General features: G+C 33.1%; 5 protein-coding genes across 8 annotated transcripts; 3 read left to right on the top strand and 2 right to left on the bottom strand.

The window, feature by feature from the left end:
- The first annotated feature begins 369 nt into the window (after positions 1-369).
- On the top strand, positions 370-1,671 carry LOC138183293 (replication protein A 32 kDa subunit). The gene is made up of 2 exons (XM_069119990.1): positions 370-810; positions 892-1,671. Exons 1-2 carry the CDS (start codon positions 555-557, stop codon positions 1,374-1,376), a joined length of 741 nt encoding a protein of 246 aa, XP_068976091.1. The 5' UTR covers positions 370-554; the 3' UTR covers positions 1,377-1,671.
- Positions 1,672-2,029: 358 nt separating this feature from the next.
- Positions 2,030-3,229, top strand: LOC138182969 (GPN-loop GTPase 3). Its single transcript, XM_069119457.1, has 3 exons — positions 2,030-2,117; positions 2,308-2,504; positions 2,592-3,229. The coding sequence occupies exons 1-3, from the start codon at positions 2,073-2,075 to the stop codon at positions 3,193-3,195; spliced, it is 846 nt and encodes a 281-aa protein (XP_068975558.1). The 5' UTR covers positions 2,030-2,072; the 3' UTR covers positions 3,196-3,229.
- Positions 3,219-6,184, bottom strand: LOC138182966 (PHD finger protein 12). 2 transcript variants are annotated; one of them, XM_069119452.1, is made up of 6 exons: positions 6,093-6,184; positions 5,668-5,908; positions 5,344-5,543; positions 4,928-5,202; positions 3,838-4,856; positions 3,219-3,745 (listed from the first exon to the last, which is right to left on the bottom strand). In XM_069119452.1, the coding sequence occupies exons 2-6, from the start codon at positions 5,713-5,715 to the stop codon at positions 3,371-3,373; spliced, it is 1,917 nt and encodes a 638-aa protein (XP_068975553.1). In that variant the 5' UTR covers positions 5,716-5,908; positions 6,093-6,184; the 3' UTR covers positions 3,219-3,370. The 2 variants fall into 2 exon arrangements, with proteins under 2 accessions (XP_068975553.1, XP_068975554.1); XM_069119453.1 differs by having other exon boundaries at positions 3,838-4,853.
- A 293-nt stretch (positions 6,185-6,477) lies between these two features.
- Positions 6,478-7,614, top strand: mRpL18 (mitochondrial ribosomal protein L18). Its single transcript, XM_069119459.1, has 3 exons — positions 6,478-6,881; positions 6,984-7,097; positions 7,307-7,614. Exons 1-3 carry the CDS (start codon positions 6,706-6,708, stop codon positions 7,542-7,544), a joined length of 528 nt encoding a protein of 175 aa, XP_068975560.1. The 5' UTR covers positions 6,478-6,705; the 3' UTR covers positions 7,545-7,614.
- A 1,142-nt stretch (positions 7,615-8,756) lies between these two features.
- Positions 8,757-24,911, bottom strand: LOC138182968 (protein Wnt-5b). Of its 3 annotated transcripts, XM_069119455.1 has the most exons (9): positions 24,045-24,911; positions 23,472-23,785; positions 15,465-15,549; positions 10,316-10,581; positions 9,795-9,975; positions 9,547-9,658; positions 9,353-9,455; positions 9,105-9,272; positions 8,757-8,962 (listed from the first exon to the last, which is right to left on the bottom strand). In XM_069119455.1, exons 3-9 carry the CDS (start codon positions 15,542-15,544, stop codon positions 8,775-8,777), a joined length of 1,098 nt encoding a protein of 365 aa, XP_068975556.1. In that variant the 5' UTR covers positions 15,545-15,549; positions 23,472-23,785; positions 24,045-24,911; the 3' UTR covers positions 8,757-8,774. The 3 variants fall into 3 exon arrangements, with proteins under 3 accessions (XP_068975556.1, XP_068975555.1, XP_068975557.1); XM_069119454.1 differs by having other exon boundaries at positions 23,472-24,911; XM_069119456.1 differs by lacking the exons at positions 23,472-23,785; positions 24,045-24,911 and adding an exon at positions 21,567-21,682.
- Positions 24,912-27,128: the final 2,217 nt, after the last annotated feature.

Genomic DNA, 27,128 nt, shown 5'->3' with positions numbered 1-27,128 from the left:
AATTTCTTAGAAATTAGGAAATAAAAAAGAGGAAAATTTAAACTGATTTATTGCACAATTATATGTAAAATATATCGCTTATGTATGTATTATTATTGTTCTTTCGCAGATTACAGACTTCATAGAATTCATATATATCATTTATTGTATATTGTATATTATTGTAGCACGATGCGTTTGTGAAGTTCTGTAAACTATTATAAGTAGTATAGCATAGTATAAAATCGTAAATCGTGTAAGGTGCAATAAATAGCCTGTTAAACGAAACGACGCAGTAAACGTAAACTCGAGTTTCACTAGTCGACAACCAATAGTTGCAACCGCACAATCAAATTTATTTACGTTTACTGCCTTGTCTCGTTGAGCAGACTATGTATACTTTCAGTTTTATTTCATTGCGAATCTAGTCTATATGTGTATGTAATTTATGATTGTACGTTCGCGCGTAAATTTTATAACTTTAGTTATAATTTACTCTTGTCACATGTCGATACTTGTGAACGCAAAATTTTTAAAATTTATCATTCTGTAAAAATAATCAATTAAACATCGGTATGTGGTCATCAGATTTGGATAGCAGTATAAATCCTCGAGGTGGATTTTTGGAAAGTTTCAACAAAACAGACGGAACAAAAGAGCGTAAAAAACAAACTATTGTTCCTGCTATGATAGGAAATTTACTTTCTTTTTCTTCCACTGACGAACCAAAATTATGGGAGATCCCGGTTCGTATGTTTATGGTTGTTGGATTAGTACGTAATGTTGAAGAGACAACAACAAAAATATCATATGACATTGAAGATGAAACAGGTTCAACTTAATTAATGTTTATTCCTTTTTCTGAGTTTCTTTCTTCTTGGTTTTTAGTTTTTTCTGTATTTATATATTTAGGTACTATCACTGCGCTCAAATGGTTAGAAATGGATAAAAAGACATCAGATACTACAATGCAAATAAATACATATGTTCGCATAGTTGGTTTTCTTAGAGAACAAACTGATAAGCGACATATTTTAATTTTACGAATGTGGCCACTACAAAGCTTGAATGAATTAATAAATCATATTCTTGAAGTTACTTATGTTACACTGAAAGCTAGAATGATGGCAAAAGATGTTACAACATTAGAGAAAGAGCAAGACAATAAAAATGATCTAAATGGAGAAGCTGCTTATTATGGAATGTCAGAAGCACAAACTTTAGTTTATAAAATTATTCATGCACAAAATGATACTGAATCTGGTATTGAAAGAGATAAAATTAAAGAAAAAGTACCAAACTCACTTTCAGGGCAAGTAGATGAAATTTTAGATTTTTTATCTTCTGAAGGCCATATATATACAACGAGTTCAGATGATTATTTTAAAACAACTTAAACAATTAATATAAGTTGAAATTTTTTTCTATTTATCACAAATATCAAGGTCCTTTGTTCAATTTGTAACATATTAAAAGGATAGATATACAACAGTAATAGTATATGTGCTATGTAAATGCATGTAATTTTTTTAAATTTTTCAATATATGCATCGATTTCAGAAAGCATTTTAATTTTTTTCATTTACTCTTGCTCTTTATAGGCTAATAAATGTTAATGTGAAAACTTCTTTTCATTAATGTATTATTTATAAGAACTTTTATTTTTAATATTCAATAAATTTCTTAACAATATAGATTTTATGTACTTATTATAAAAACTGTAATGAATTATTTTTATTATATTTTACTGAAAAATTTCATAACTAGTATTTTATAATATCTAAATATAGTAATATTTTTACCAAAATGACTATGTTTATATTTTTACCAAAATAACTAATAAAGTATAACTCATCCAATTATAAAAATTTTATTTCACTATAAGAATTACATTTGCGCAAACTGTGAAAATTCTAACCTAAACATTAACCTTTTATTACTCAAAATCATCAGGTTTGACAACCTCAAATAGTAGAATGTGATCACTCCCAACGGTTGTAGTGCATAAGTGCATTTGCAAGTGGTTGTAGTGCATATTATTATTTAATTATTATTTAATTCGTATGATATTAATTTAAAAGCAGAAAAGCAAAATGAGATACGCTCAACTTGTGATGGGACCCGCCGGTAGCGGAAAGGTATTCTCTTCCTCTTTTATTAAAACTTATGAATGTAAAGTATAAGTATACGAAAACGATGCAATTGAAATGTGCAATTAAATTAAAATGAACGTATAATTATATTAATATAAGTATTAAACAATACACACATATTTTTTATTAAATATGTATTATATTACACATTAATATTAATAATCTTTTTATATAGTCCACTTATTGTTCTGCTATGCAACAACATGCAGCCAGTGAAAGACAAGTAATAGAAGTAGTAAATTTAGATCCAGCAGCAGAATATTTTGATTATGAACCTTTAGTTGATATAAGAGAATTAATTCAGTTAGATGATGCTATGGAAGATGATGAATTACGATTTGGACCTAATGGTGGTCTTGTATTTTGTATGGAGTAAGTTTATGAAATAAATTTTACTTTCTGTATAAAGATTATAGTGAAGTTAAACATTTTACATTTACAGTAAAATTTTATTTGTAGGTATTTAGTAGAAAACTCATCATGGTTAGAGGAAAAATTAGGTGATGTGGATGATGATTATATCATCTTTGATTGTCCAGGACAAATAGAGCTATATTCGCATATGACAGTTATTCGTCAATTAATAACAATGTTGCAAAATCTCAATTTTCGCATATGTGGGGTATTTTTAATAGATAGTCAATTCATGGTCGATGGATCAAAGTTTTTATCAGGTACAATGGCTGCACTTAGTGTGATGATTAATTTAGAATTACCACATATTAATATCCTTAGTAAAATGGATTTACTGTCAAAAAGTGCAAAAAAGCAACTAGACAAATATTTAGAACCTGATCCATACAGTTTATTATCAGACATGGAGAAAGATTCTTCGAATGAAAAATACAGAAACCTCACTGAAGCAATAGGAAGGCTTATAGAGGACTACAGTTTGGTGCGTTTTTATCCATTAAATATAAAAAACGAAGAAAGTATGGCAGATATTAAATTGACGATTGACAATATTATTCAATATGGAGAGGATGCTGATGTTAAGATTAGAGATTTTGATGAACCTATTAATGACGACGATAAAGATGTAAACTATGATGCAAATACATGATAATAGCTTTACTCAATAAAATATTTTTATGAAATATTCTTTTGAAATTTACTTTCGAATGCCAATGAAATACAAACAAAATAAAATAAAAAGAATTCGTTTCATTAATTTAATTACCGTTAGCTTACGAAAATATTTGTACACGGAAATGATGGAATATTAACACTATAAGGATTCATCGTTCTAAATGTGCATTTATCGTATTAAATACAAACATTAGGCATCCAAATGCCAGTGTCGATCCGTGAGCAACAATAGCACTTCCTTCCCACCCTTCTTCTAAGTGATCTTTATTTTTTGTTTCAGACCTTGTCAAGTTACATTTACATAATACTCTTTTCTTCTCTATTTGTTTCTGAGTCAGAACCTTTTCTCTTATTATAGCCTTTACTGCTTCTGTTGTATCTTGTTCCTTAGTCAATAATTGGAATTTATCATCAACTTCTTCTTTTATCTCTTCTACGACGCCTGTATAGTTACAAGAATATAGTACATTATCAACTACTGTTCCATATTCACTATAGTTTAATAATTCATAACGTTTGGTACTCTGTAAATAAAAGAATACAGGTAGATAAAATAATACATCTCATAAGATATTTAATGAAAACGATACATATTGAAATCATTATCCATTATTACCTCGTCGAAAAAAATAATAGCGTGTTTTGAAGATGTAAAGCTACAGTTACCATAATTAGATAAAACTAAATCACAATTTGGTCCACTTCCAATAGTAAGTGTTTTATGAACCATAAAAGTTGGTGGTTTAGGTTTGTGATTTAAAGAAAACAATGCCGCTCTGGCCCTTGTTTGGCAATTAATTATGTTATAATTTTCTCCATCTGGATCTAAAATTTGTTCTAATCGTTGTAATGCCAATGCTTCTAAAACTGGTCTTTCAAGTAATTGTATACCTTCTTTTACATCATAACCAAACTTCTCTGCATAATATTCAGTACTAATGTCATCATTACAACTACTTTCAGTTACATTTTCTTGTTCCACATTTTCCTCATATTTAATGCTACTTGTATCTTCTTGATTACTTTCATCCTTTATTTCATTGTTTTCTTCAATCTCCTTTTCTACTTCCATTGATTCTTCCAATTTTTGCACTTTTGTATTTTCTTTTTCTACTTTAAGAAGTTTGTTATCATTAGCTTCTACACCCTGTACTTTAATATTTTTAATCACTGGTCTTATGACAGCATCATGATAAAATTGTACAGGATCTAATTCTGGTGGGTGTTCATAATGAAATTTTACAGAACAGGGTACCTTTACTCTTGTTCGACCTTCTAATTTTATCTTTGTTCGAAAAAGTGGATTTGCAGCACGCGCTTTACGTAAAAAATCTAATTTTACTGCATGTTGATCTATACGTTGATTGGCATATTTATCCCAAAGTTTAATACGTTCTGTCACTCTACACGAGGTTAATAAATTTTGATCTATGAAATGATTTGGATGATTAGGACACATCCATCTCCCAATTGGAAAAGCAGTGAGTGGTGGGTCTAAACAATCTTGATGAAAATATAATGGACAATAATCACATGCAATTAATGGTGCTTTTCTGCAGCTACGACCACATTCAAAGCACAAACGTGCTGGTAAAGGTACCATTAAATTATTATCTAAACAGTGACTTTTCCCTACTGAAAAAAAAATCTTATAATTAATAATAAATTATGTAATAAATATCTATAAAAAATTAAATAATATATACCATTATTACTTCCACTTTGTTGTTTTCCTCTTCTACCTGAAACATAATCTACTTTATTACTACCAGGGAACATAATTGGTAATTGCAATTCTTTAGGCAATTCAAATTCTCTGGGATTAACTAAAGATGCTGCCAAAGCTAACACTTCTAATGCAGATTTTTTTTTATTCTTTTCATTTCCTTTAGTATCTAATAGATTTTTTTTTGATGCACATCGGCAAGCATAGCACAACCATTCTCCATTAGGAATATCTGCTGGATCCACTGCTGGATAACTGCAAATGATTATATATATAAAATTCAATTCATTTAAACAAAAAATTAGATTCAGTAAGCATTTTTATATTTAAAAATAATATTACTAAAGCCAGAAATATTGAATCTCATTTCTTTCATCTTGAAGTATCCAAACTCACTGGCATTGCAAATGATATGATGCAGGGCATTTGTCACAACATATAAGTTCTCCTCCATCTCGACAGGCATCACAGATATCATGATTGTGGCCACGTCCTCTTCTTTTAAAATACGGATGCTTTTTCTCTTCTTTGTCCTTTTTATTTTTTGCTGTTTTAGAATCTTCTGATACAGGTGGTGCTATAAGAGCTTGAATTTGCTAGCGACACAAAAATTAATTATATAAAAAAGAAATATTCAAAAAATTTAGATATGCATAAGAAAATTATTATATATAATGTAATTTTTCATAGATAAACGAATTATATTTCATTCTTACTTACTGGCATTAAACCACCGATCATTGGAAAACCATATTCTACAGTACCCATTTTGAAAATAATTTTTAGTTCTTAATGTTATAAATTTTTCTTGTCCAACGTAGCATTTGTTTAACTACGAATTATATATTTACTCTCCCTTTTCATTTTTCATATCTAAGTTGGTTATGTATAAAACTTAGAAAAACAAAATATTAGATTTATACACTTAATCCTTGCAAGATACTGTAGATTGTGCTGTCCCCTGTATAAGAATTCAAAATTTTAAAGCAAATTTATGTAAATTTCATGATATATTTATTACTTTATATTTCTTCCATACAAATATAAATATTTCATACATTCACATTCTTACATTATTATTCTTATATAATGATGCTTAAAATATGTAAAATTCAAGTATCTGTATTCTCTAATATATTTCTTACCGTGTACTGCTTATACTTTTTACTATATGCTTAAGAAATGTGTTTTTCTATATATGATTATATTCTTCTTATACTACATTCTTGTATAAACTATACTATATGTATATACATACTTCTTATTTCAAATTAAGAGAGGTGAAATTTATGAATCAACAAAATATAAAATGTTTTTTAATATATTTTAATTTTGTTTGTAATAAAATAAGAATATTAATAAATGTTATAATATTATGATACCATATTAATAAAAAAACATTAGCTCTTTTAAATAATTAAATAGTATAAGAAAAAAATTCATTGAAATTGTACACATAGATTAAATAACACTGAACTTTGTTAATTATCTTAAAATAGACTTTTTATTATTTTAATTGAATTAAACCCAAATATCATAACATGTAAATATTATGAAAAATATTGTCTATTGTGTTATTGATTATGTAGTATAATTGAGCGAGGAGTTCACTGCCCAGCTTATATTCATTATTTGTGATTGTCTGGAAATATTTAAAGAATTTGAGGTTTAAACGACAGATATACATACGTATACATTTTACTTGCATTTGAATAAACAAAATTATTAAAATATTTATAAATTATATAAAATTTCAAAATGCTTCGAATACCTACTAACACCTTAATTAAAAGACAAATACATGGAAATGCAGAAATAGTAAAAAATTGTAAAGAAATCAGGAATCGCAATCCACGAAATTTAGAACGTTTAAGAATCGCAAGGAAACCTATAGGATATGCTCTTGATAAACGTGAATGTGGATATTGGCATAAGTAAGATAATTATCATAACATAATTTTTTCTATTATAACCTTAATAGTGTACTAAGTTTTAATACTGTATCTTTTTAACACTTGTGATCAAAATTTGGATAGGTTGGTTGTACATACCACTCAACGTCATGTTATAGCAGAAATATGTCATTTTGAAAATGGTCCAATTATCACAGTATCAAGTAAAGATTGGGGATTGAAAAAACAATTATATAGGTTTGTAGACACTATAAATACATGAAATAGAAATGCATTGATTTGAAATTTGAAATTCCAACTAGCAAAAGAAATGATGACAAAGATTTCTAGATTTTTTCTAGACTTACGTAGATTATTTGATCAATTTATGAAAAATTTTAAATAGTTAATAATTAAATACTTTTCAAAACTCAAAAACCAAATTAAAATTATACAAATTATTTTAGCACAAATGATTGTATAGCATATAAGTTTGTGGGACGTATGCTTGCACAACGTTGTTTAGAAAGTGGTATATCTGAAATTTATTTGAATAAAACTTCTTTTGTTATTGGAAAGAAGGTACAATCACTCATCGATACACTGTTAGAAAGTGGAATTTGCTTACAAGAACCAGAGGAATATAAACACCCAAGACCTGGGACCATGAATTATCCAGAGAAACCTTGGGAAACATATGAATAGTATTCAGTTATGTATAAATATTATATAAAAGTATATATATAGTACGCAGCAATAAATATAAGTTGCATAATCTAACAGATTTTGAATTATGCATTTTGTCTATCATAAAGTAAAGTAAAAATAATAATAATTTTCAAATTTTGATCTTTTAACTTTTATTACAGATCTTTTGAAGTTAGGAAAATATTTGAGGAAGGATATTCAAAAACATGTTTTCTATTTTAGTGTTATCTGTCTTTATTATTTAAGCATTTCTTTTAATTGGAATATGCAAATTTATACAGCATACATTATATAAAGATAGCAATAAATAATCATGTTAATATTAAATAAAATTTAATTTATGACAAATACGATAAACCTACTGTGCTCAATAATATTAAATATGTATAAGTGTGCAGGATTTATCATTACTACACTAACTATAAACTAAATTAATACTACATATTAGGCTGACTTATTTTGCATGCTAATAAAAATATTTCTTTACAAATATAATACTGTACTAATAATTGTATCATAATTGTAAATAACAAAATATCTAAATAGTTCAGAAAATTTATGAAGTCTTTTATTTTGCTTTTCTTTTTAATTTATGAAATCACAGACCGTGAGTCATTTATGAAACTTAATTTGGTTGAGTTAACTTCATAAATAACTGTACTGTATTTATAGCTTTTATTTTTATTACTGGATTTTGTAAAGTGCACTTATATTTATTGAGACTCCGTAGAAAATCCTGCACATATGAAAAAATAAATCTATATATTACACTTTAAACATTAATAATACTTCAGTCTAAAAATTAAAATTTGAATTTTGAATATCGGTAATAGGGCATATATGTCATTGTTAAATAATATCAAATTCATAATTTTTAAGATGCAAGCAGTGTTTTTAGTCATTTAACTATTTTCAGAATTTTAAAAACCTATTTGTATTCATTCATACATCCAATTTTTCATGAGAAAAATGTATAATAGTATGAAATAAAGGATTAGTGTGCATATTTTAAGTTAAATATGATATAGCACATTTTTTAAATGATGATGATAATAGGTAAGCATTTTACTAAAGTATTTTGCTAAACGTTCGTTATAAGTTTAAGAAATGTATATACACAGTATAATATTCCCTAATAATTGATGTCTATCTGAAATACCGAGGAGAATTGTATCACAAAAAGGTACATAAATTTTTCTTATGAAAGTATAAAATAAAATTGAAATTTTATTTGCAGGTATGAATATCTACGCTTTTAACACAAGTTTTGCATTCAACGAAACAACACCAATGAAATTTGCACTCGCATCGTTCTCTAATGGTTGATTTTTGTGTGTTATATCCTCGACCGCAGCAAAGAAGATTACATCCATCCATACCGGATGATGTTCTGTTGCAAATTCTTCCGTGTGTACCTAATAAATATTTATTTTTTGTAAAGAAAGAAAGAAATTTGTATAAGCATAGTCTCGTGTAGTATTTATTTAATATTTTTGAAAATTACCAAAAGAAATTAATAAATTGATCATTTAAAGTTTTTGAATAAAAATTTGTTACCTAACGATCCAAGTGTTTCATTAGGAAGACAATAGTTTGGAGATTCATCCAAATAAACTAGATCATTCGCAGTAGGTAACGAAAATCTTGGATCTCGCATAGACAGACGCCCACGTCTATTTACTCTCACTTCTGTTGCCCCATCGTATTTATCTAAGAGAAAATCACCTGTAAAGATGATTAATATGTATTTATAATATTATTCTATTATCGCAACATTAAAAGTAACTACATTAAAAAAAACATACCGATTTCTCGGAAGGAAGCAAGTTGCTGCCAGCAAGTAATTAAGCTGCAACTTCCAGAAACTCCGTGACACTTGCACGTTACTTTGGACCGTTTTATAACAGCCTTTGGAAATTTGTTAATTTCATAATTATTAACGCTAATGATTTCTTTGTCTCTATTTAATAAAATGGAAATAAAAAAGAATGAAATTTACCCTGCGTCCGGCTTCGTTATTATGAAGATTCATTAAGCTTCTGCCTTGTTCTCTACTGCCTCTTTTAAAACTTCGCTCACGTTCTTTCACATCAACGAATGCTTGTGTAAATCTAAACAGATAAAATCTGTTAGAGAAAGCTCTCGATGAAAGCTTTGAGCATGTTAAACATTGACAGTAATATACATACAGATTAGGGAGAATTTTAAAACAGTTAGTGAAATTAAAAAAGAGTTTGCAATAATTACTTGTAACCGTATTCGAGATTGTCTCCGCAGCCACCCCAAATCCAGTCTCGCTTTAGATCTCTGGGTCTGCTGCTTCTAGAACATCCACACGAGGATAATTGTCCATCTCTGCAAGATCGGCTAATCGAATATACCACTCCTGCAGCTGTGATCGCATGGACGAACGCGGTCTCTCTGCTTGCTAGGAAAAGGAACGCGTCCGTTTAAGCCTTTTATTAGCATTTAAAGCTATATCAATAACTGCTTAAAAACTTATTTATAAATGATAACATTTTAAAACTTTTATTTGTTTAAAGAGAGTCCTTATCCTTGATCGATCCATGAATTAGTGTAATATTCTTCATTTCTTCCGTACTGTTTATTGAAACCTACCTATCTCTTGATTGCAATAATGAGATCATCGCATCGTGATGTGTCTCTTCGTAAATAAGAGGTTGTTAGGAAACAAGTATTGCTAATAAAAGGTCATTGACGAAGAAAGAAAGAACTTGATATAAGTAGCTTGTATAAAAGTGTTTTACCTATTCTAAGCATAGGTCCGAACACTGACTCATCAGAGACAGTGGAGCAATTCCATCTTCGGTCGTGAAATTGATGCTGGCACTCGTGAATTCCAAATTTTGCACCCTTCGCAACACTTGGCATGTGATCCACGGACAACTGGCATAGCTTCCCTTGGCCTTGCGAGAGCCCTTTTAGCCCATGACAAATGCTCGATGCAGCGACGTCGTAAGTTTCTATCATCTGAGCAGTTTCGAGTTGTGGAAAGTGTTGCAGGCCGATGTTTCTGAAACGATCACGGGAAAAAGCGATGCAAACGTTAGGATAAAATCAGAACGGAAAAGAATAGAGCGATAGAGTAAGGTCATAGAAAACAATAAATATTATTTAACTTAATAAAATAGATTTATAGTTGTATTCATAGAGTTGATATAACTTTTCCACCAAGCCAATATGTACCTCTGTTGAATAAAAATTAAATCCATCATTTTGATTAACGTTAAACATTAACTGTACTGAATATTGTTTGGGATACTTCAGGGTAGCGATTAACAGTTAATAGCGTTATTCAAATATCACGTGTATTTTTACATTGTTTCAGTTATTTTATATTATATTAGTAAATTTCAATACGAGTTTTACAAGGATAATAAGTTTCAATGGAACCTCGAGCGAAATCTATTCTTAGCTCGAACAAATAACTTCCAACGTGGAAGCTTGTCCGATATTTCCAAAACCCATCTCGATCAACCACCCTTTGTCGAATACTCGACGCCCCCTTCTTTTCCAAAAGGCATGTATAAATTCGGTCCAACTTGCAAAGATTTGTTACGCTGATTATACAAATTTGGAGCTGAAAAGCCGTGGGCGAAGAACGGTTCTCCGTGCCGATTTTTAATGGTACATTTGTGAGTCAACCGAGCGAGATGATGGAATGATGCCGTCACGGACAGAAGTCAGGGGGTCTCTAACGGATCTACCAATCTGAAATTCGAAACGGGTGCTCGTAAAGGTTTTACCAACGATATAAGCATGAGTATGAGTGTATGCTGTACACACTTGGATGCTCTGATATTGCCAATCGAATACATAAAATGGACGCAGTCTAGCGACCTCAATGCGCAGGATTGATGGGCAAAACGTGTAGGAAACAATAGGAAAGTTATGTCATATATAGTGTATATATATGAGGATCCGTATTCGATATTTTAAGGGTAGTAGAACGGGTTAAAGATCAACATGTAGTATACAAGTTGTTGGATATTCCCAAGTATCGAATCAAATTAATTTTCTCGTTCGCTCTCTTTACACTGCGATGAAATTTGCCCAAACGTTAAACGATGCCTTAAAATACTTTGTTTGAATATAGTATTTAGGAAAGTAGATGGGTACTAAATTAATGAAGATTTTTCACTTGGAAGCAATATTCTAAAAGATAAAAGCTAATTGTCAAATTTTTTTAATTGTAACTTAGAAAGAGATACAACTTGTCCCAGTTATGTAGACCATTCTGTGTAGGAGATATCGTTCCTGACGTTAAGCAAACTGTATTATTACATCTCAGATGTTTCTATGCCGTTGTTTACTGCAGTTTCTAATCCCTTTTACTGGGGTGAAAGTTGCGCGTGATACTATCCCACGTAACATACAGTGCTCGAAGACATCACCGATAAATATTAAAAAAAAAAGTAAACGATTTCAAATCAAGCAATTTGACTTTCATGAATACAAGCTTGAAGCGAAGTCACTCGAATTAAAGAAGCGAATTAACTAATCTGAACGAGATTTAGAGGATTAAGATTTTCAACCATTGGTCTCATGGTAAACTACACTAGGGTATGCATAATAGACTGCATTAATATTCCGGAACACGTTTTGGTTGTGATATATTATCAGCTTTGCACTCCCCTAAAACAATGACGCAGGGAATCATGGGAGGGGAACGATAATATTTCGAAGGATCCTGCCCACGCAAATTCGTGGGGCACTTCGTAGGCCGTGCCGTCCCAAAAAGTAATGCCCCGTGTCTCTTAAAAGATTATACCGGCAATCGTATGGTTTTACGTACCGGGTGTTCTAATTGAAATATTATATTTAATTTTAATTTCCCGTTGAATAAACTTTGCTATTTCAAGTCATTGATCTAATCCTTAACTCTGTCAACATTTGGACGAAGAGATAGAAATGGGGTCAATTTTAATACGTATTCACGAATTTAATGATAAGTTAATTCCAATATAAAGTAGAAATTTAGAAAATTTTACTTTGTATGAGATTCGATTGTTACACATTGAAATATCAATCAATTTAAATATAATTTTATGTTCTATTATTCTAAATCGGATATATGATAATTTTTTTCTAATAAACATTGAAGAGCGACGTAGACTTTATTCCTCACAATGCTCAGGTATACGTTATCCACCTTATTTTGCGTAGGAGTAATGTAATCGATCCGTATTATTTTAGTGTTAGCAGAGACGAACGATTGAGATAATGATTACTATTAGCAGTAGTAAATTATCAACCATGAAGTACGATCTCTCCATTAATACAACTAAGAATATACATTCCTTCGAGACTTTAAAAGTTACTTTGACTGTGCTCCTCATCTAAGAAATTCTTAAAGAAATGACTGTGAGTTTATGAGGATTTTATCTTTGCTTGCTGAGGATGAAAACAAAGAAACATAGAAATTTAAAAGTAGGCAAAGTTTCATGCAATAAAACATAAATTATTTCAGAATGAAAAAAATTTCATCGATATCATCGTTATATCGGCAAAAAGATCAAAACGAAAGAGAGGAAGGAAATAAAGTAAAGGAAGAAGGGATGAGGAACAAAGGAAAGGAAGAGACCATTTTGGAGTAACACGTACCTATTTTTGTTCCTACGGTTCAAGCAGGAATTCTTCGTTTTTTATGTTACTGTTTTTCCTATTTCTCATTTTTTTCGCTCAACATGCACGTATCATTTTGTAGAAATCTAAGAAACGAAGAATAAGAATTGATCATATTACAAGTGAAAGAAACTATATGCTCGATGTTAAAGCGAATCGAGCGAATTGCTAACCGATTTCTAGTCTAACATCGAACGAAAGAAACTAAAACATCTAGTGGAAAGTATCGTGTCGCGGCCAACAATGACGCCACTTTCTTCTCACGTGGGACGAGAAAAATGTCTCGAGGCCACCCTTTAATCTGACTGTTTCGATATCGTCGCGATTCACGGAGAAATAGTGCACCGGGAATGGCCTGGTGTGAATCAATTCATTCCTGTACTTAAACACACGCACATCGCCGTGTGTCCGGAATCTAATCTGGACGCTGGCTCTTAGTCGTGACTTAAGGGGTTGTTACGTTGATACTGGAGGGTAGATTAGCGAGAGAAACGCGCATTTTTGCGAGAAAATTGTTTTATCTTGCATAGACCATTGCTCAAGTTACGCTCTATCTTATTGCCGACTGAAATGTCGTGTAATTAATTCGCTCACGTAAGACCGTAAGTCATGGAAGAATTCAAGTCTGCCATTTACGACGCACAGAGTAGATACTCACGTCGAGTGTGTTCGCTGGATAAGGTATATAACAAGGATATGTGGCGAATGAAAAGTTGAATATACAGATTTTTAAGAAGCAGATAAGGTGGTAATTCACTGAACAAAATCTGTATCTTTAAGACAGAACTCTTTGGTTTTGTTAAAGTACATAGAAATTGCACGAATATTGAAAGTAATTTATTAAAAGCTCTTTGAAAGATCCCTCAAAAGCTCAGATCTAATTAGGATGTAGTAAAGATAAAATTAAAACGACCAGAGATTACATCCATCGAGTTCTTAACTTAAGCTCAGATAAGAGGGATTAACTTTTATGGAGATCCTATGAGTCCCGCCCAAATGATTAGGCATTTTCTTGATCAGAGACGCTTAGCGATATGATTTAGAAAAAAAAACCACTATAATGACTGAAAGGGTTATTGATCATTTATCAACGATCGAAATCTATTAGTGTCATCTTTTGAATTTTGAAATGGGAAGCAGTGTAATGGAAAAGTTGGTAGCATTTATCAGTGATCAAAAGTGTTTGTTTTTCGATATTCTTTGTTTAAAATTAACAACTTTAAATTAATTATAATCCACTTTCGATACTCGCAACTTTGACATATTAGGTAGAGTCTAGGAAGAAAAATTCAACAAAAATTTATTAAACGAACTAGCCCTTTTTCATTTAATTCTTATTTCATTTGAAACTTCGTTCAATTAATTTTAGAAATATCAAAAGTTAATTCGAAGTCTATCTCAAGCAGTATCTTCAAAAAATCTTTGCTATGAAAGGGAAATTTTGAACAACTTCCTCCGTTTTCCTTTCTACTAAAAATATTTGCCATTTCAATTCAACTGGCCAGAAATTTCGACGAAAGGAAGGGATTTAGAAAAACATAAAGAAGCTTTCACCGAAGCAGAAGAAAAAATACCATAATCCCAGTGATTTCCAAAAATCCAATTACGAAGCGGGGCATGAAGGATCTTCACGGATGAAAATTCCACGCCATGAAATCTGTACCAATCTCGGAACTATTCAATGATTTGTCATGGACGTGCAGGGGTGGAAGTTAGGGGTGACTAAGGCAATTCAGAAATTAGACACACCGTTGTCGGGGGTACTTTGAGAAAGAGGACAGCGATTCTATGAAAAATCCTTCGATCGTGTTCCCACGACGCGATTTCGTCTCGCTGTATACAAAGAGCTATAAATTATGGTAGTCGTTGCGTGGGCAATTTTTGCGGGAATTTGATGAGGGTAGAGAACCGTACCTTTCTCTTCACGACATATTAATTTATCGATTATCGTCCTGATACCCCGTACTTGTGTTCTTCGATCTGTACCTTGAAGATTGCGCCGAGTAATTAGGCAATTTTGCGTAGGGGTTGTGAATTTCACGCTTACTCCTTTAGGGAAATTTGAATTATTATCTGCATTTAATAGCAAACATTATGAGGGAATGCACATTATAACGTTTTTACTTAAATGTTTGAATATTCGTAATTATATAAAAATTGGATATTACATTCGTAATTGAATATAATCAGTTATATCTTAACGGTATCGAAATACTCGATATTGGAACTTTAATTTAAGAAGCTAGTAATTCTACAAAAAGGGATACTCACATCCATGTTCCTGGTACAGTCAATGCTACGACGATGAGAAGTAATCGCGAAATAATGAGTAAGCCGCTGCAAACTGCCATCTTGCCTGCAAAGTAATTTCGATATAAGTATTAACTTCCAAATTGTCTTACCATTTTTCTCGATTAAGTTCTAATATACAAAAAATAAGACTAAAGAAAAAAAAGGCAGAATTTATATATTACGATATGGAATATACATGTTGTCGAATGTATCTTGAAACATGCAATAAATCGTCGACAATAAAAATACATATCTCCATTAAAAAAAATCTCTTTAAAAAAAAGTCAGAGTATTCTATTAAGTTTCTTCTACCAAGTCAAACAACTTTCGTGTGTAAATATTTATTTGCATTTACAATAGCGTGTATGCACTTGAACGGACCCGTTAATATTCGAGCTCCATTAAAAACCGTGTTATTCGAATTAAAAATAATTTTCACGAAACACAATCACGAAGAGTATCTGCTAAGACCATTTCACAAGGGAATTCCAAACAGTAACACCAAGTGCTTCACCCGGTATACAAAATGAGTACGTGAGTACACGTACTAGTATATACAATATACATATATACGTGTATACCAGTTCTGTGGGCTGCAAGCACGCCGTAGCCTCGGCTTGAAACGAAAGACACCTAAGTCCAGGCGATTATGGTACATCGATTCGACATTACACCTTGCTTGCTCCTGAAGCGACTCACGAGAGTCCTCGGTTCTTGTTCTCGGTCCAGGCTCCAGCCATGTACGCGACTGGTTAATAGAAACTACAGACTTGAGTTACGACTCGTAAACTCTATAACTTTTCATTTTCAACTGTTACGCTACGGTGACACGAGAACTATACCTGTTGATGAGTAGAGTCTAGCGACAATATTGTATTTATGGTTTATGGATATACTCTCGCCTTGATTGCATATGGCGAACGTACATACATCTGTTTGCAAGCGTTGAGTTAGATTTGGAAAGTCTGTAATATTTTTAATACGTATTGCTATCAAGTTTCGTGACTTAGTAGAAAGGTGGTTTTAGAATTATCACCTTGCTTTAAATTTAATTCGGGCAGATTCTGTTTTGATAGCGGAAATAATAAATTTTCTGAATTTTTTTAGTGTAGTCATTTTTATCTGTTGGTTTTGCTAGTATCAAAGTGGAATGTCTGGAATTTTTCAGTAGAAAAGCCATCATTGCCCAGCCAAACGATATGAATTTTATGTTATTGAATCTTTTCGATTCTTATGAAAGCATTAGTGGGAAATATCTTAATTTAGACATCGAGAACTAATACAGAGGTATTTATATTTTCAAGGTCACTTTTATCTTCGTAGGCAAAATACATTATTTATTAACTACTTCGAATAGTTTAATTTTAGCAAGATATAAATACTTCTTTCTAAATCTAAAATAATCACGATCTCATTTTAGAATGGCGTTGCATCTCAAGGTCTTGGTAATCGATGACAGGTACGTATAAAAAAGTATACCTTGGGTCTTGTTCGCGAGTGAATGATCTTGGGTAACCCGATCGCGGATCAAAAAGTTCCGCTACTGGTTTTAAAAGAAGCGAAAGAAGAGGCGCGTCGTTCATTAAGAAACGCTGCGCTGTTAAATCAAAAAGCTCGGCCCGATTATGGCACATCGATTCTTGCGTTACACCTTGCTCGACCACGACGGGTGGCTGTTGCATTCAAAGTTGCCCGCTGCGACTAGTTAATATATGCTACTCGCTGAAGTTACGAGTCGTAAATTTTGTAACTTTTGATCCCGGCTTGCTATAATTTCAGTGAACCGACCATGAAACAAATTAAACACGCTTGCGAACGGGAGCTTTTTAAAGGAACATGGTATCCTGTCATCAGTTGCGAAATGTATGTCAGCAAATTACCGTAGATGTAATGTTAATTTTAAAAAATGAGTAAAGATCCAAAGGTACATGCAGCACCTTTATGCGCGTACATGTAATAGTTTATTTGGATTGGATTTTATTAGTAAAACTATAAAATCGTGTATATCCAACGTGTATATCCGAATTAATGCAATGTACCAAAGTTACAGGAGCTAATGGGTCGATGAATTTTACAATCAAAATTTTATAGCAGTTATCGTCTATCTAGCTATTTAAATATTACGTTTTCTGATAAAATTATTTCTCCTAAAACTCTGAGGTTTAGAAATTTATAGCACATATTGTCAAATGTATCTTTTTACTACTGGATCCTTCAATTACCAAAAGTTAAGGTGTTATAATTCAGGTTTAAGGGTTATATGATGACTTTCATGACTGAATATAAATTAATTGCAGCCGGTAGGTTTCAACAAATGGGCTAGGTATATTTTTACCAAGATATTTATGCTTGAAACTGGATAGGCAATAAATTTAAAAATAACATAGCGTACTATATCATTTAGGGAGAATATAAAAATTCCAGGATTCTAACAGGATTTAAAGCTTCTAGTATACTAGAAAAGCACCCTGTATATCCTCGTCTATCTAACCCACGCGATCGAGCAGAATATTAGCCGGTGTATAAAATGCATTTGTGATCACGACAGGAATGTAAATGGCGTACTTCAGCACGTCTCTCGCGGGACCGGCCTCGAATTATCAGCAATAAAGTATCTCGCTGGCGTGTTGAACAAGACATGACCGGCGGTAGTGCAAGCACCGCTACATTTGTTGCTGAATGAGTTGGTCTTCGTCGGTTGATCGTTGATCCTGCGCAGCTGGATGGGTACCACGCTGGCTATAATGATCGTAAAAGATCGTTGATCTAATATTAAAAGCGCACACGACGTTCCGTGGCTAACGGCCATTGAAAAGAGGAAAAGGAAATCTGTAAAGTTTCAAGAATCCTCGGCTCGCGATGATAATTAGGTACAGATCTTTAGGACCGCGAGGACGTCGTATCTTCAATCGTCGCCTAGAGATACGTTCGTTAACTTTGCCAAGCGAAAATTTTATTTCAACGTACATGATTTATTGTCATAATTAGTCGTATAATCATTTTGTTATTGACGTGCTTTTTCGATAAACATTTACCGGTCTACAATCAGAATTTTGTTTCATCATGACAAAGATCGTGGTTTGTCATTGTGATCTAAAAGTTATGGAATATTAATTGGTATAATGATAAACGAATAAATAGTATATAACTTGCAAGTTGCATAGAGGATTAATCCTTATTAATTTATTTATCGAGTTTTCATAATCTTTTTAAGATAAATTGAATTTATGCAAAGAACTAGGAATCGTATTAAGAAAATGTATTTATGTACGTCTTTTAACAAATGAAACGCATCAATATCTTTATCTGTACTTTAGATAGTAAATTTAAGAGCAATCTGGACGAAACTGTAAATATCATAAAATTATGTTTCATGAAACTATATTATGATCGTTTCATCGAGCTATGTAATAATTCATGTAATAATGAAATGTATGTTTTTATGTAATCTGGTTGAGACGAATGGATAAAAAAAATTGACATAAAATGTAAAACATAATTTCATTACTTTACTATTGCTGTTGGCCTTGTAGAGAAGCGCAAAGCAGCCTGCTTCCACCTGACCAGGAAACATTATCGTAACTTCACTGCCGATAAACTCACTGAAATTCTACGGTACACGTTTGCCGGCTACGAATATCTAAGTGGAGAGTGAGAAAGAAGAAGGCCAAGAATTGATACAAGCGGACGGGAAAGCATTAACATCGCAATTTAATTCCTGTTAGACTCGTAATTACATGCGCATTTCAGATATGTATATGTATAATACGCTCATTCGGATTGCGATTAGCATTGGTTTTGGAATAGTGTAAATGTTTTGGGAAAAGTGTAAAATATATTTTTATTAATTACGTTGCTTCCAAAATGGAGGAAACATAAATTCTCGGCTCCTTTGAAATAGTCTTCTACGATATGAAAGTATCCTGACGTATAATCGTAAAAACGATGCTCCGTCATAAATCGTTGTCTAGACAACATCTACTTGCTATCCTTTTCAACAATATTCGGTAACCGCTTTGTTTAAAGGACAGCGCTCCAATTTAGGAGACATCATGACGACTTTATGCTTTACATCTTTCAATCCTATCTCACGGTTCTACGAGACATGCAGTTCAAACCATTAACTTTATTACCAGTTTTACTCAAAAGGAGATGTCATACATAAGTGAATCTCGGTTGGCATTAAGGATATAGTGTATATGTATACAATGCTACTCTTTGTTTTATTAATATAAGATACAACAAATATTTTTAACACCAAGAATATTACATAATATTTTGTATGCACTTAGCTAAACTGTTGATAGAATACAATTCAACATGGCTGAGGATCCAATGACATCTATTTCAAACTGGATTTTCTAAAAGAAACGCGGTCTTAAACGAAAGAACTAGATTCTTCCTGTTCAACTTTATCTGTGCACATAGAATCACCATCGATCACCATCAATCCTACGTTAGTGTTTTCGAGCCGTGTGCTTGTAGCTAATCTTTCCAGATCGTAACGTTCGATTTATATGACATCGAATACTTTCGAAGTACACGGAATAAAATATTCTTTGGACGATATTCTGCTCGACGCTAGCGTATGCGATATGCAAGCCTGTGTTTTTACATTTTACAGGGCCATTATTCCACGTTCTTAAACATTCATAAATACCCAGACCACTTTACACCCAGGTAAGAGCGGATCGTTGTTTTCCATGGCAGGGAAAAGGTATGCACGTCGTTGCATCAACCTGTCCTCGACGAGTTGGACCGGGATTTTCACGAGGAGCGGCAGGACGACTCGAGTCCTCTTAACGAAGTTGCTGGATAGGGACGATACGAGAACACATTCACCGTACGCGTGCATGCGAGAAAACGAGAGCGTGCTTACTCGGCTTGTAGACTCGAGAGGAGAGAAAGGAGGTGCGTACAGAGGACTTCAGGTGAGGGACAGTAGAGAGAGAGAAAAAGAAAGAACTGAAAGAAATAATGGTGGAAGGGGATGAAGAGAAAGTTAAAGAAATTGTAAACATACGAGAAAGAAACAGGAAAGAAAAAAAGGAAACGATAATGTTGAATGGAAAAAAGGAGACTGAAAGAGAGAAAAGAAAAGAAATTGGATAAAGATCTTGGGGGGAAGCAAGCAGAGGACGGAACGGTAGAATGTCGAACGGAAAAGGGGAGAATAAAAATGAAAAAAGGAAAGAGGAGATAAAGAAGAAGATAATTGATCGAGGTAGAAGGAAATTATGAGAAAGAATAAAGAATGAATTAATATAATGAGAGAATAAGTCGTTTTGATGTAGAATATACGAAATTTTTATCCGAATAAAATTTTCGATGATTAAAAGAATTACAATTAAATTCATAAGTCCGATAAGCTAAGTATTCTCACATTTTATGCCGTTTACTGCTTTTGCTATCGCATGGGATACCTGCGCGATGATACGGCTATTATAGGATTTCAGTAGGTTTATCGGCGGCAAATTTATGATGTCTCCCAGTCAGGTGGCGGCTAACTGCTTTTATCCTTACTTACGTATGGAAATGGTAGAGTAATACGGATGCTTATTGAATTAAGCAAATTGAACTCGCTTAATTACGATGGAAATAGTTGTTCAATTGGAAACATATAAATTCGAATTAATTGCGATATCGATAATGTATACGTTTTAACACGCATACTCGTTATTTTCCCTGGTATATTTTAAAAATTTGTCAAAGAAAGATTATATACTTCAATAGTTACCAAAATTAACATGAACTGAAATCTGATTAATCACATAATTATCAAATTCGTTTGATGATTAAATTTACAACAATAAAAGATTTAAAAAAAAGGGAAAAAAAGTCTTCCACCTACAAAAGGTTCGTTGCAGGATGCACAATGGCAAGGCGCAATAGTTAGACAGCAGTACGATAAAACACGGATAATCATCGGATGAGAAACACCGGGCCTCGTTAAAAGTGTGCAGCAATTAATCTGCCTCGGGTCTCGTAAATCATTGAGCGGCGATCACAGAAGGGAAGTCGTGGATCAGCGGCGCGAATGTTCATCGATCGATCGAAGCTACCTCTCAAACGAAAGCTTACCTTAACGGCAATGTTAATCGATGTCGAATACCATCGCGCACACTGATTCTTCGCTAACGAGATCCGATTACTGACATTGGCGAATTCAACGTCGAGAATTCGCATAAAATCCGCAGTTAAGCCACTTTTCAACGACGCACGCATAACTTTTTGTTGATAAGACGAAATGAGAGAATAATTGCCGGATACGCAAAGGATTTTTTAAAATAAAAGCAATAGTACCTGAACCTTCTTGTGGAATTTACCTAATATTATTAGAATACCTTTACAAATTATCAATTCATTAACAAATTCTTCTGTACTTTAACGATAGTGTTATTTGTGATATTATGTTAAAATAGAACTATGAAAACAATATTGTAAAAAATTATCGTTTAAATTAAAAATGAATAATTATCAGAATAAACAGAGCACTAAGAATGACTAATAGGATAATTACGAAATACACAGAGCTAAAGGAAACGGTGTACGAGGTGTATTATATGAGTGATATCCCATTAATTCTTATCGTAAACTTCTCAATCAAAGTTATTCCGCAATCTACACCGGACAACTTTCATCGTCTGCAACCATATACTATCTATGTATATCTGCTAGTACGAAAGGCTAGCGTCTTGCGTATCTGTCGTATAGCAAGGAAGTTACTTAGCAAAAGCTCAAACTGATGAGATAAGGTTGCATGGTGTAACCTGCGCCTCATCCATAACCAGATATATGTTACGATAACGGAAAACCAAAACGTAACAACTTCTAAAATATTCGGTGGATTTGAAATGTCCATAATGAAATGCAACAGAGATCGTTTCTGCAGAACTTACATTTTGTTCAATGAGATACGTGTGTATTCCTTTCAGTCGCTTCTTTTTAGAATGCTTTCAAATTTTACAGATATCTAGAATATCCTGTGCTCCAATTTCACTCTGGTTTCAGTTGTAGAAACCATACGGTACATAGAAACCATAGACAAACAGTTTTAATGTTTTAAAAACTTCAATGTAGGATTTAATATAGGATTGAAACTTAGTAGAATGCTTTTGTTCATCTCCGTATAGTTGACTTAATAGTTCTTCGTTATTGAAATATTAAAATAGTCACAGTCCCTATATTTTCTGCTTAGAATCAATTACATAAGCCATGCATGCTTTTTTTAAAGATCCTACAAATATATCAAAGAATCTGAAAGCTAATGTAATTAACCCGTCAACTGTTTTATTGCTCACGGCTCCGGCATTTCTCTATTTATGCGGCGCGAACGCAACAAAACCAGATAGATCAGTTGCATTTTTCGCACTATGTGAACTAGTTTCGATAACGCCGGCCATTTAAAATTCAACGAGATATTGTTCCCGGAATAAATTGTCTTGAGTCGAGCCGCCATCGAAACGCGATTTGATATTACGATATGCGTATCCGTTTGTCAAATGGGCATTACAAAGATCCTAATCATTTTTGCAACGGGAAGACATTCCAAAGGATATAAACTACTGATTATCAAATTTATTTACGTCATTTAATCGTCATGTTTGAGAGAATCGCTGTTAGGTTTACTTATAAGGAATTATTAAAGAACATATACCACTATACGTATGTACGTCAATTAAAAGGAAAGAAAAACTTAGATCAACACGCGATAAATTTAAATTAAATTGAATTTGCGATATAAAAACGAAATAAAATTTCAAAAGCAAAGATGTATTATTTAGCTGTAGGAATGACTTTTCAAATTACATGGTCTTATAAAGGGTTAATGGGTTAAAGGGTTAAATAGAATAGGCTTTCCATGTATTTATAATCCTATCGATTTTAGTTTCTAATTACAATATTAATACGTTAATCACAAAGGCAAGGTTACATTATCGATAGTTAATTATCATAGCCCATTAAACCGATTAAACGATTACTCACCGAACCAGGTGTATCCAAAGTCGTTAAGGACGAGTTAATTATTGCCCCAGTACGATCGGGCAACGTTTCACTTTTTTATGGACGAAAGCCACACAACGACACTTACTTTTTAAATTAATACCGATAACACAACTCGTGTCGGTTCACTTTCATCGAATCTCTGTTCAGATTTCCGGTTTTGCCGGGAAACCCATCATTTTTCACACGGCACAATTCATATCTCATCTTCAGCATCGAAACATTTGATCTTCACAAATACAGCGGAAGAAATTGTTTTCGATGAACAAAATTTTTCTTTTATCTTGTTCATGTCCCTATATAAATATTACATGATATAGAATCGTTATAATATATAGTTAGCGATAGTTTGTTTCGAAGATAAGCGAACAATTCATAACTAAAATTAAAATTATAGTACCGTCACAAAATTCTTTGAAAGTAAAAAATTGAAGATTTTCAATAGGAAAAGAGAAAGGATTATTTAATAATCAAATACTTAGATACACTGCCAACTTTTTTCTAAAACAAACTTTGATTACGCTTATCCTCATTAGTATGTTTAAAATATCTCACGATTTCCTTTGTCTTCAATCATTTCCATCATGAATTCCGGCGATAATAACGACGCCGATCATACAGAGGGTGTAAGGAAACTTTCGTAAGTCACCGTTGATAAATATAAAAAAGAGGAATCGGCCGTGAAACAACGATCACCTGTTAGTCAAGGCAACCGGACGCGGAAGTGTCATCGAAAACAGTCACTCGAAACACCAACGGGTAAACACATTCTAATTCTCGATCATTTCGTAAGCTCTTCAAACACCGAAAGATTTCTTGTCACTTCCCTTTCTCGAGGCGTCCCCGACGAACGCTGTGGTTCACCGTGCTAAAATCCTCTCGACCTTCTTCGTGGCCCTTCATTCTCGTCGATTCGAAAAACGAAGCGTCACCGGAGCTGTTACGTGCAACTCCAAAACAACTTTACTCTCCTCCGGTCGAACGTCTTAAGAATCACCATCCACGTTGACTGAAAACTTATTTTAAAGTGTCCTTCCTGTTCACCACTTTGAGATCCCGTAAACGTTACGAGACCAGGGGAGCAGAAGGAAACAGAACCATATTTGGCACGTGAAATTCCAGCACGATCGAAGGAATTTTTCAGGAGCAGGAATCGAAAGAGGTTTCCTTTCGTTCGAAGGAGACTTTAGACAGAGGTAGGCAGGATCGGTAAAAAGAAGCCGGTCCCACGGCGGATCGGTTGTTGGATCATCTCGAGGACGTGTGCTGCCTCGTGGCAAGAGGCCAGAGACCGAGGAACGCTGCGAAACCGACTTGGACGACGTGTTACTGCGGAATGGTCGCAGAGTGCAGGCAGAATCCACGAGACCGTGGTACGTTTCGTTCTCTCCCGCTGCCTTGTCTCTCCTGCACGCCACGGGATCGGTCTCTCCTGCTCGTTCTCCCAAAGAGGGAGCCCCCTCGACTAGCGATGGCCTTAAGGCACCTCGAATCAGTTGGAACTGGCACCGCGAGTTCTCCATTATTGTGATTATTCACCGATCGAATGACAAAACCGAATAGCTTTGATTTATCTTCTATAATACGTAGCTCGACATATGACGAATAACGTTGAAGATAAATTGTGGCTAGTAGATCAGTTCGGATAAGTATTCTTTTTGAGATACTTGTCGCTATTGAATTTTACTTAATTGTCGAATTTCTTGAAAGATTTATGTTCCCTGTTTGGTTGAATAATTTACCGCGTTAACTGCCGGGTAAATTTGATGTGTTAACCAGAGCGTCAAAATGGTATCACTTATTTCAGTAGGTTCAGCGTCGCGTTCGCGTAATATATGAAACATTTCTTTGAAATGTGAACCTGACAAGCCATTTTGCCTTATCGTCAATTATCAACCACATTAAAAAAATGCATAATAAGTAAACATATCAACATCTCTCTTATTGAACGTACATTTAAACAATTTTTTAGTAAATTATAAATGAATATACTGTAACAGCTCTGTTCCAGAAATTGTTGAATACTTGAACTGACAATTCTTATAAATCTGAAATAACTTATTAGTTGTCGGAAAGGTACATTGAATCATGTGGAAATTACTTCAATTAATCGGTGACTTCCATGACGTCAGTGGAAGGTCTAGGTGCCGGTTACCGGAGACCCCCAATGCCAGTCAACGTGTCAATATACGTGTCAATATACGTGTAAATTGTTTGAAAACTCGTGATATAGGAGAAACTGAATGCCCATCACTACCCTCGACGGAACTCGCCGGCTGCTTCTCTCCCCTGTTTCCCTTTGCCTTTCTGTTTCTCTCCTTCCCCTCTTGCCGCTCTCTGGCCGGTTCATTGGTTCATCGGTGCACCGGTCCAGGCTCCGTATTCTTCTCTCTAATTATACCGTTACGTGCAATCGCTCGTGTCAATTAGCAGCTCTTTTTTTCCTGCCCGAATGCAACCCCTTCTTTCGCGAAGAACCCCGAGGAGGATTTCGATTCGACTTCTCCTTTCTTTCTTCTTCTCTCTTTTTCCTTCGAGTGATTCCGGAGAGACAAAGGGGTGGTTTCGTGATCCTTCTCGTTCGACAAAGATTTTTTTAGGAATTCAACAGAGGAACACCAACGAACGAATGTGGTATAGCAAAAATGAATCGAAAGCCAATTTTCGAGAACGCTTTATTTATAAATTTCTGAAATAAATTGAACAGTTTCTCCGTTATATTTTTAAAATGATTTATCTAGTAAATCTTTTAAAAAACCAGTGTACAAGTCACAGAAGTATTCAAGAAAGCAGTCGTATAGAGCAATTAGAAAGAAGTAGGGTATCTAAATAAAACTTTCATAAGCAAACAATAAGACGTACTATCAAGGTCTTGATACATGTATTAGTTAATGAAGCGAATTCATATAGTAAGGAAATTCTGTAGTGGTATACTACAATATGTATACACGTAATTATTTTTATAAATTTTATAGATCTTTACATTTTTAGAATATTCCTTCCTTTTATTATTCCTTCTATAATGTTTAAATACTGATTATAATTTCTATAGTAAAATATAATATTTCACGTATCACAATCTCCAACTGAAATATGTAACCGTCTGATTGCTAGATAAACAACTGGCTATAATTTGCATATATATACAATTAGCGATCTGCTGATCCGATATATCAATCTTTTAGTCGTTTCGTTATAATAATATATTATTATTGGCTTCATATGATTATCGTCTATACTATATTAGCAAAATGGCAAACCTATATTTATTCAAATCATATCTATTATAAATCGATATTTCTATAAAATATTTTTACGTTACTTTTCTTTCAAAATAAACATAATTTATTACATGCTGGGTATGTAGTATAATAAAAATACTAAGTATGAAATAGAGCAGTCCTTTGTATATATATCAGGATTAGTTGAAGTACAATGTTTAACTCTCAGTGGAAAAAAGAATGTCGATACAATTATCGCCTTTAAAGGTAGTCTCCCTTCGGAATGAAGTTGGGTCATTAGTAAGAAAGGCAGAACTCTTACTCACATCGATGAACACGATAAACCACTTGTTTTACATGTAAACACGTTCTGCTCTGGTAATTGAACGGGTTCATTCTCAGGTTCTTCTACCTATTA

The sequence above is a fragment of the Bombus flavifrons genome, chromosome 9 (genome assembly GCF_040668555.2).
Source record: "Bombus flavifrons isolate JBK064 chromosome 9, iyBomFlav1_principal, whole genome shotgun sequence".
Taxonomy (NCBI): Eukaryota; Metazoa; Arthropoda; class Insecta; order Hymenoptera; family Apidae; genus Bombus; species Bombus flavifrons.
This window is presented reverse-complemented; position numbering and strand designations above follow the sequence as displayed.

Excerpts from the sequence above, each read along its gene's own strand:
- LOC138183293 (XM_069119990.1), top strand. The coding sequence starts at position 555 with ATGTGGTCATCAGATTTGGATAGCAGTATAAATCCTCGAGGTGGATTT. Across the intron at positions 811-891 it reads TGACATTGAAGATGAAACAG|GTACTATCACTGCGCTCAAA; the intron begins GTTCAACTTAAT and ends TTATATATTTAG.
- LOC138182969 (XM_069119457.1), top strand. The coding sequence starts at position 2,073 with ATGAGATACGCTCAACTTGTGATGGGACCCGCCGGTAGCGGAAAG. Across the intron at positions 2,118-2,307 it reads GACCCGCCGGTAGCGGAAAG|TCCACTTATTGTTCTGCTAT; the intron begins GTATTCTCTTCC and ends CTTTTTATATAG. Across the intron at positions 2,505-2,591 it reads GGTCTTGTATTTTGTATGGA|GTATTTAGTAGAAAACTCAT; the intron begins GTAAGTTTATGA and ends TTTTATTTGTAG.
- LOC138182966 (XM_069119452.1), bottom strand. The coding sequence starts at position 5,715 with ATGGGTACTGTAGAATATGGTTTTCCAATGATCGGTGGTTTAATGCCA. Across the intron at positions 5,544-5,667 it reads TGATCGGTGGTTTAATGCCA|CAAATTCAAGCTCTTATAGC; the intron begins GTAAGTAAGAAT and ends TTGTGTCGCTAG. Across the intron at positions 3,746-3,837 it reads CTATTATTTTTTTCGACGAG|AGTACCAAACGTTATGAATT; the intron begins GTAATAATGGAT and ends TTTTATTTACAG.
- mRpL18 (XM_069119459.1), top strand. The coding sequence starts at position 6,706 with ATGCTTCGAATACCTACTAACACCTTAATTAAAAGACAAATACATGGA. Across the intron at positions 6,882-6,983 it reads GAATGTGGATATTGGCATAA|GTTGGTTGTACATACCACTC; the intron begins GTAAGATAATTA and ends AAATTTGGATAG. Across the intron at positions 7,098-7,306 it reads TTGAAAAAACAATTATATAG|CACAAATGATTGTATAGCAT; the intron begins GTTTGTAGACAC and ends AAATTATTTTAG.
- LOC138182968 (XM_069119454.1), bottom strand. The coding sequence starts at position 15,544 with ATGGCAGTTTGCAGCGGCTTACTCATTATTTCGCGATTACTTCTCATC. Across the intron at positions 10,582-15,464 it reads ACTGTACCAGGAACATGGAT|AAACATCGGCCTGCAACACT; the intron begins GTGAGTATCCCT and ends TGATCGTTTCAG. Across the intron at positions 9,273-9,352 it reads TGCTTCCTTCCGAGAAATCG|GTGATTTTCTCTTAGATAAA; the intron begins GTATGTTTTTTT and ends TCATCTTTACAG.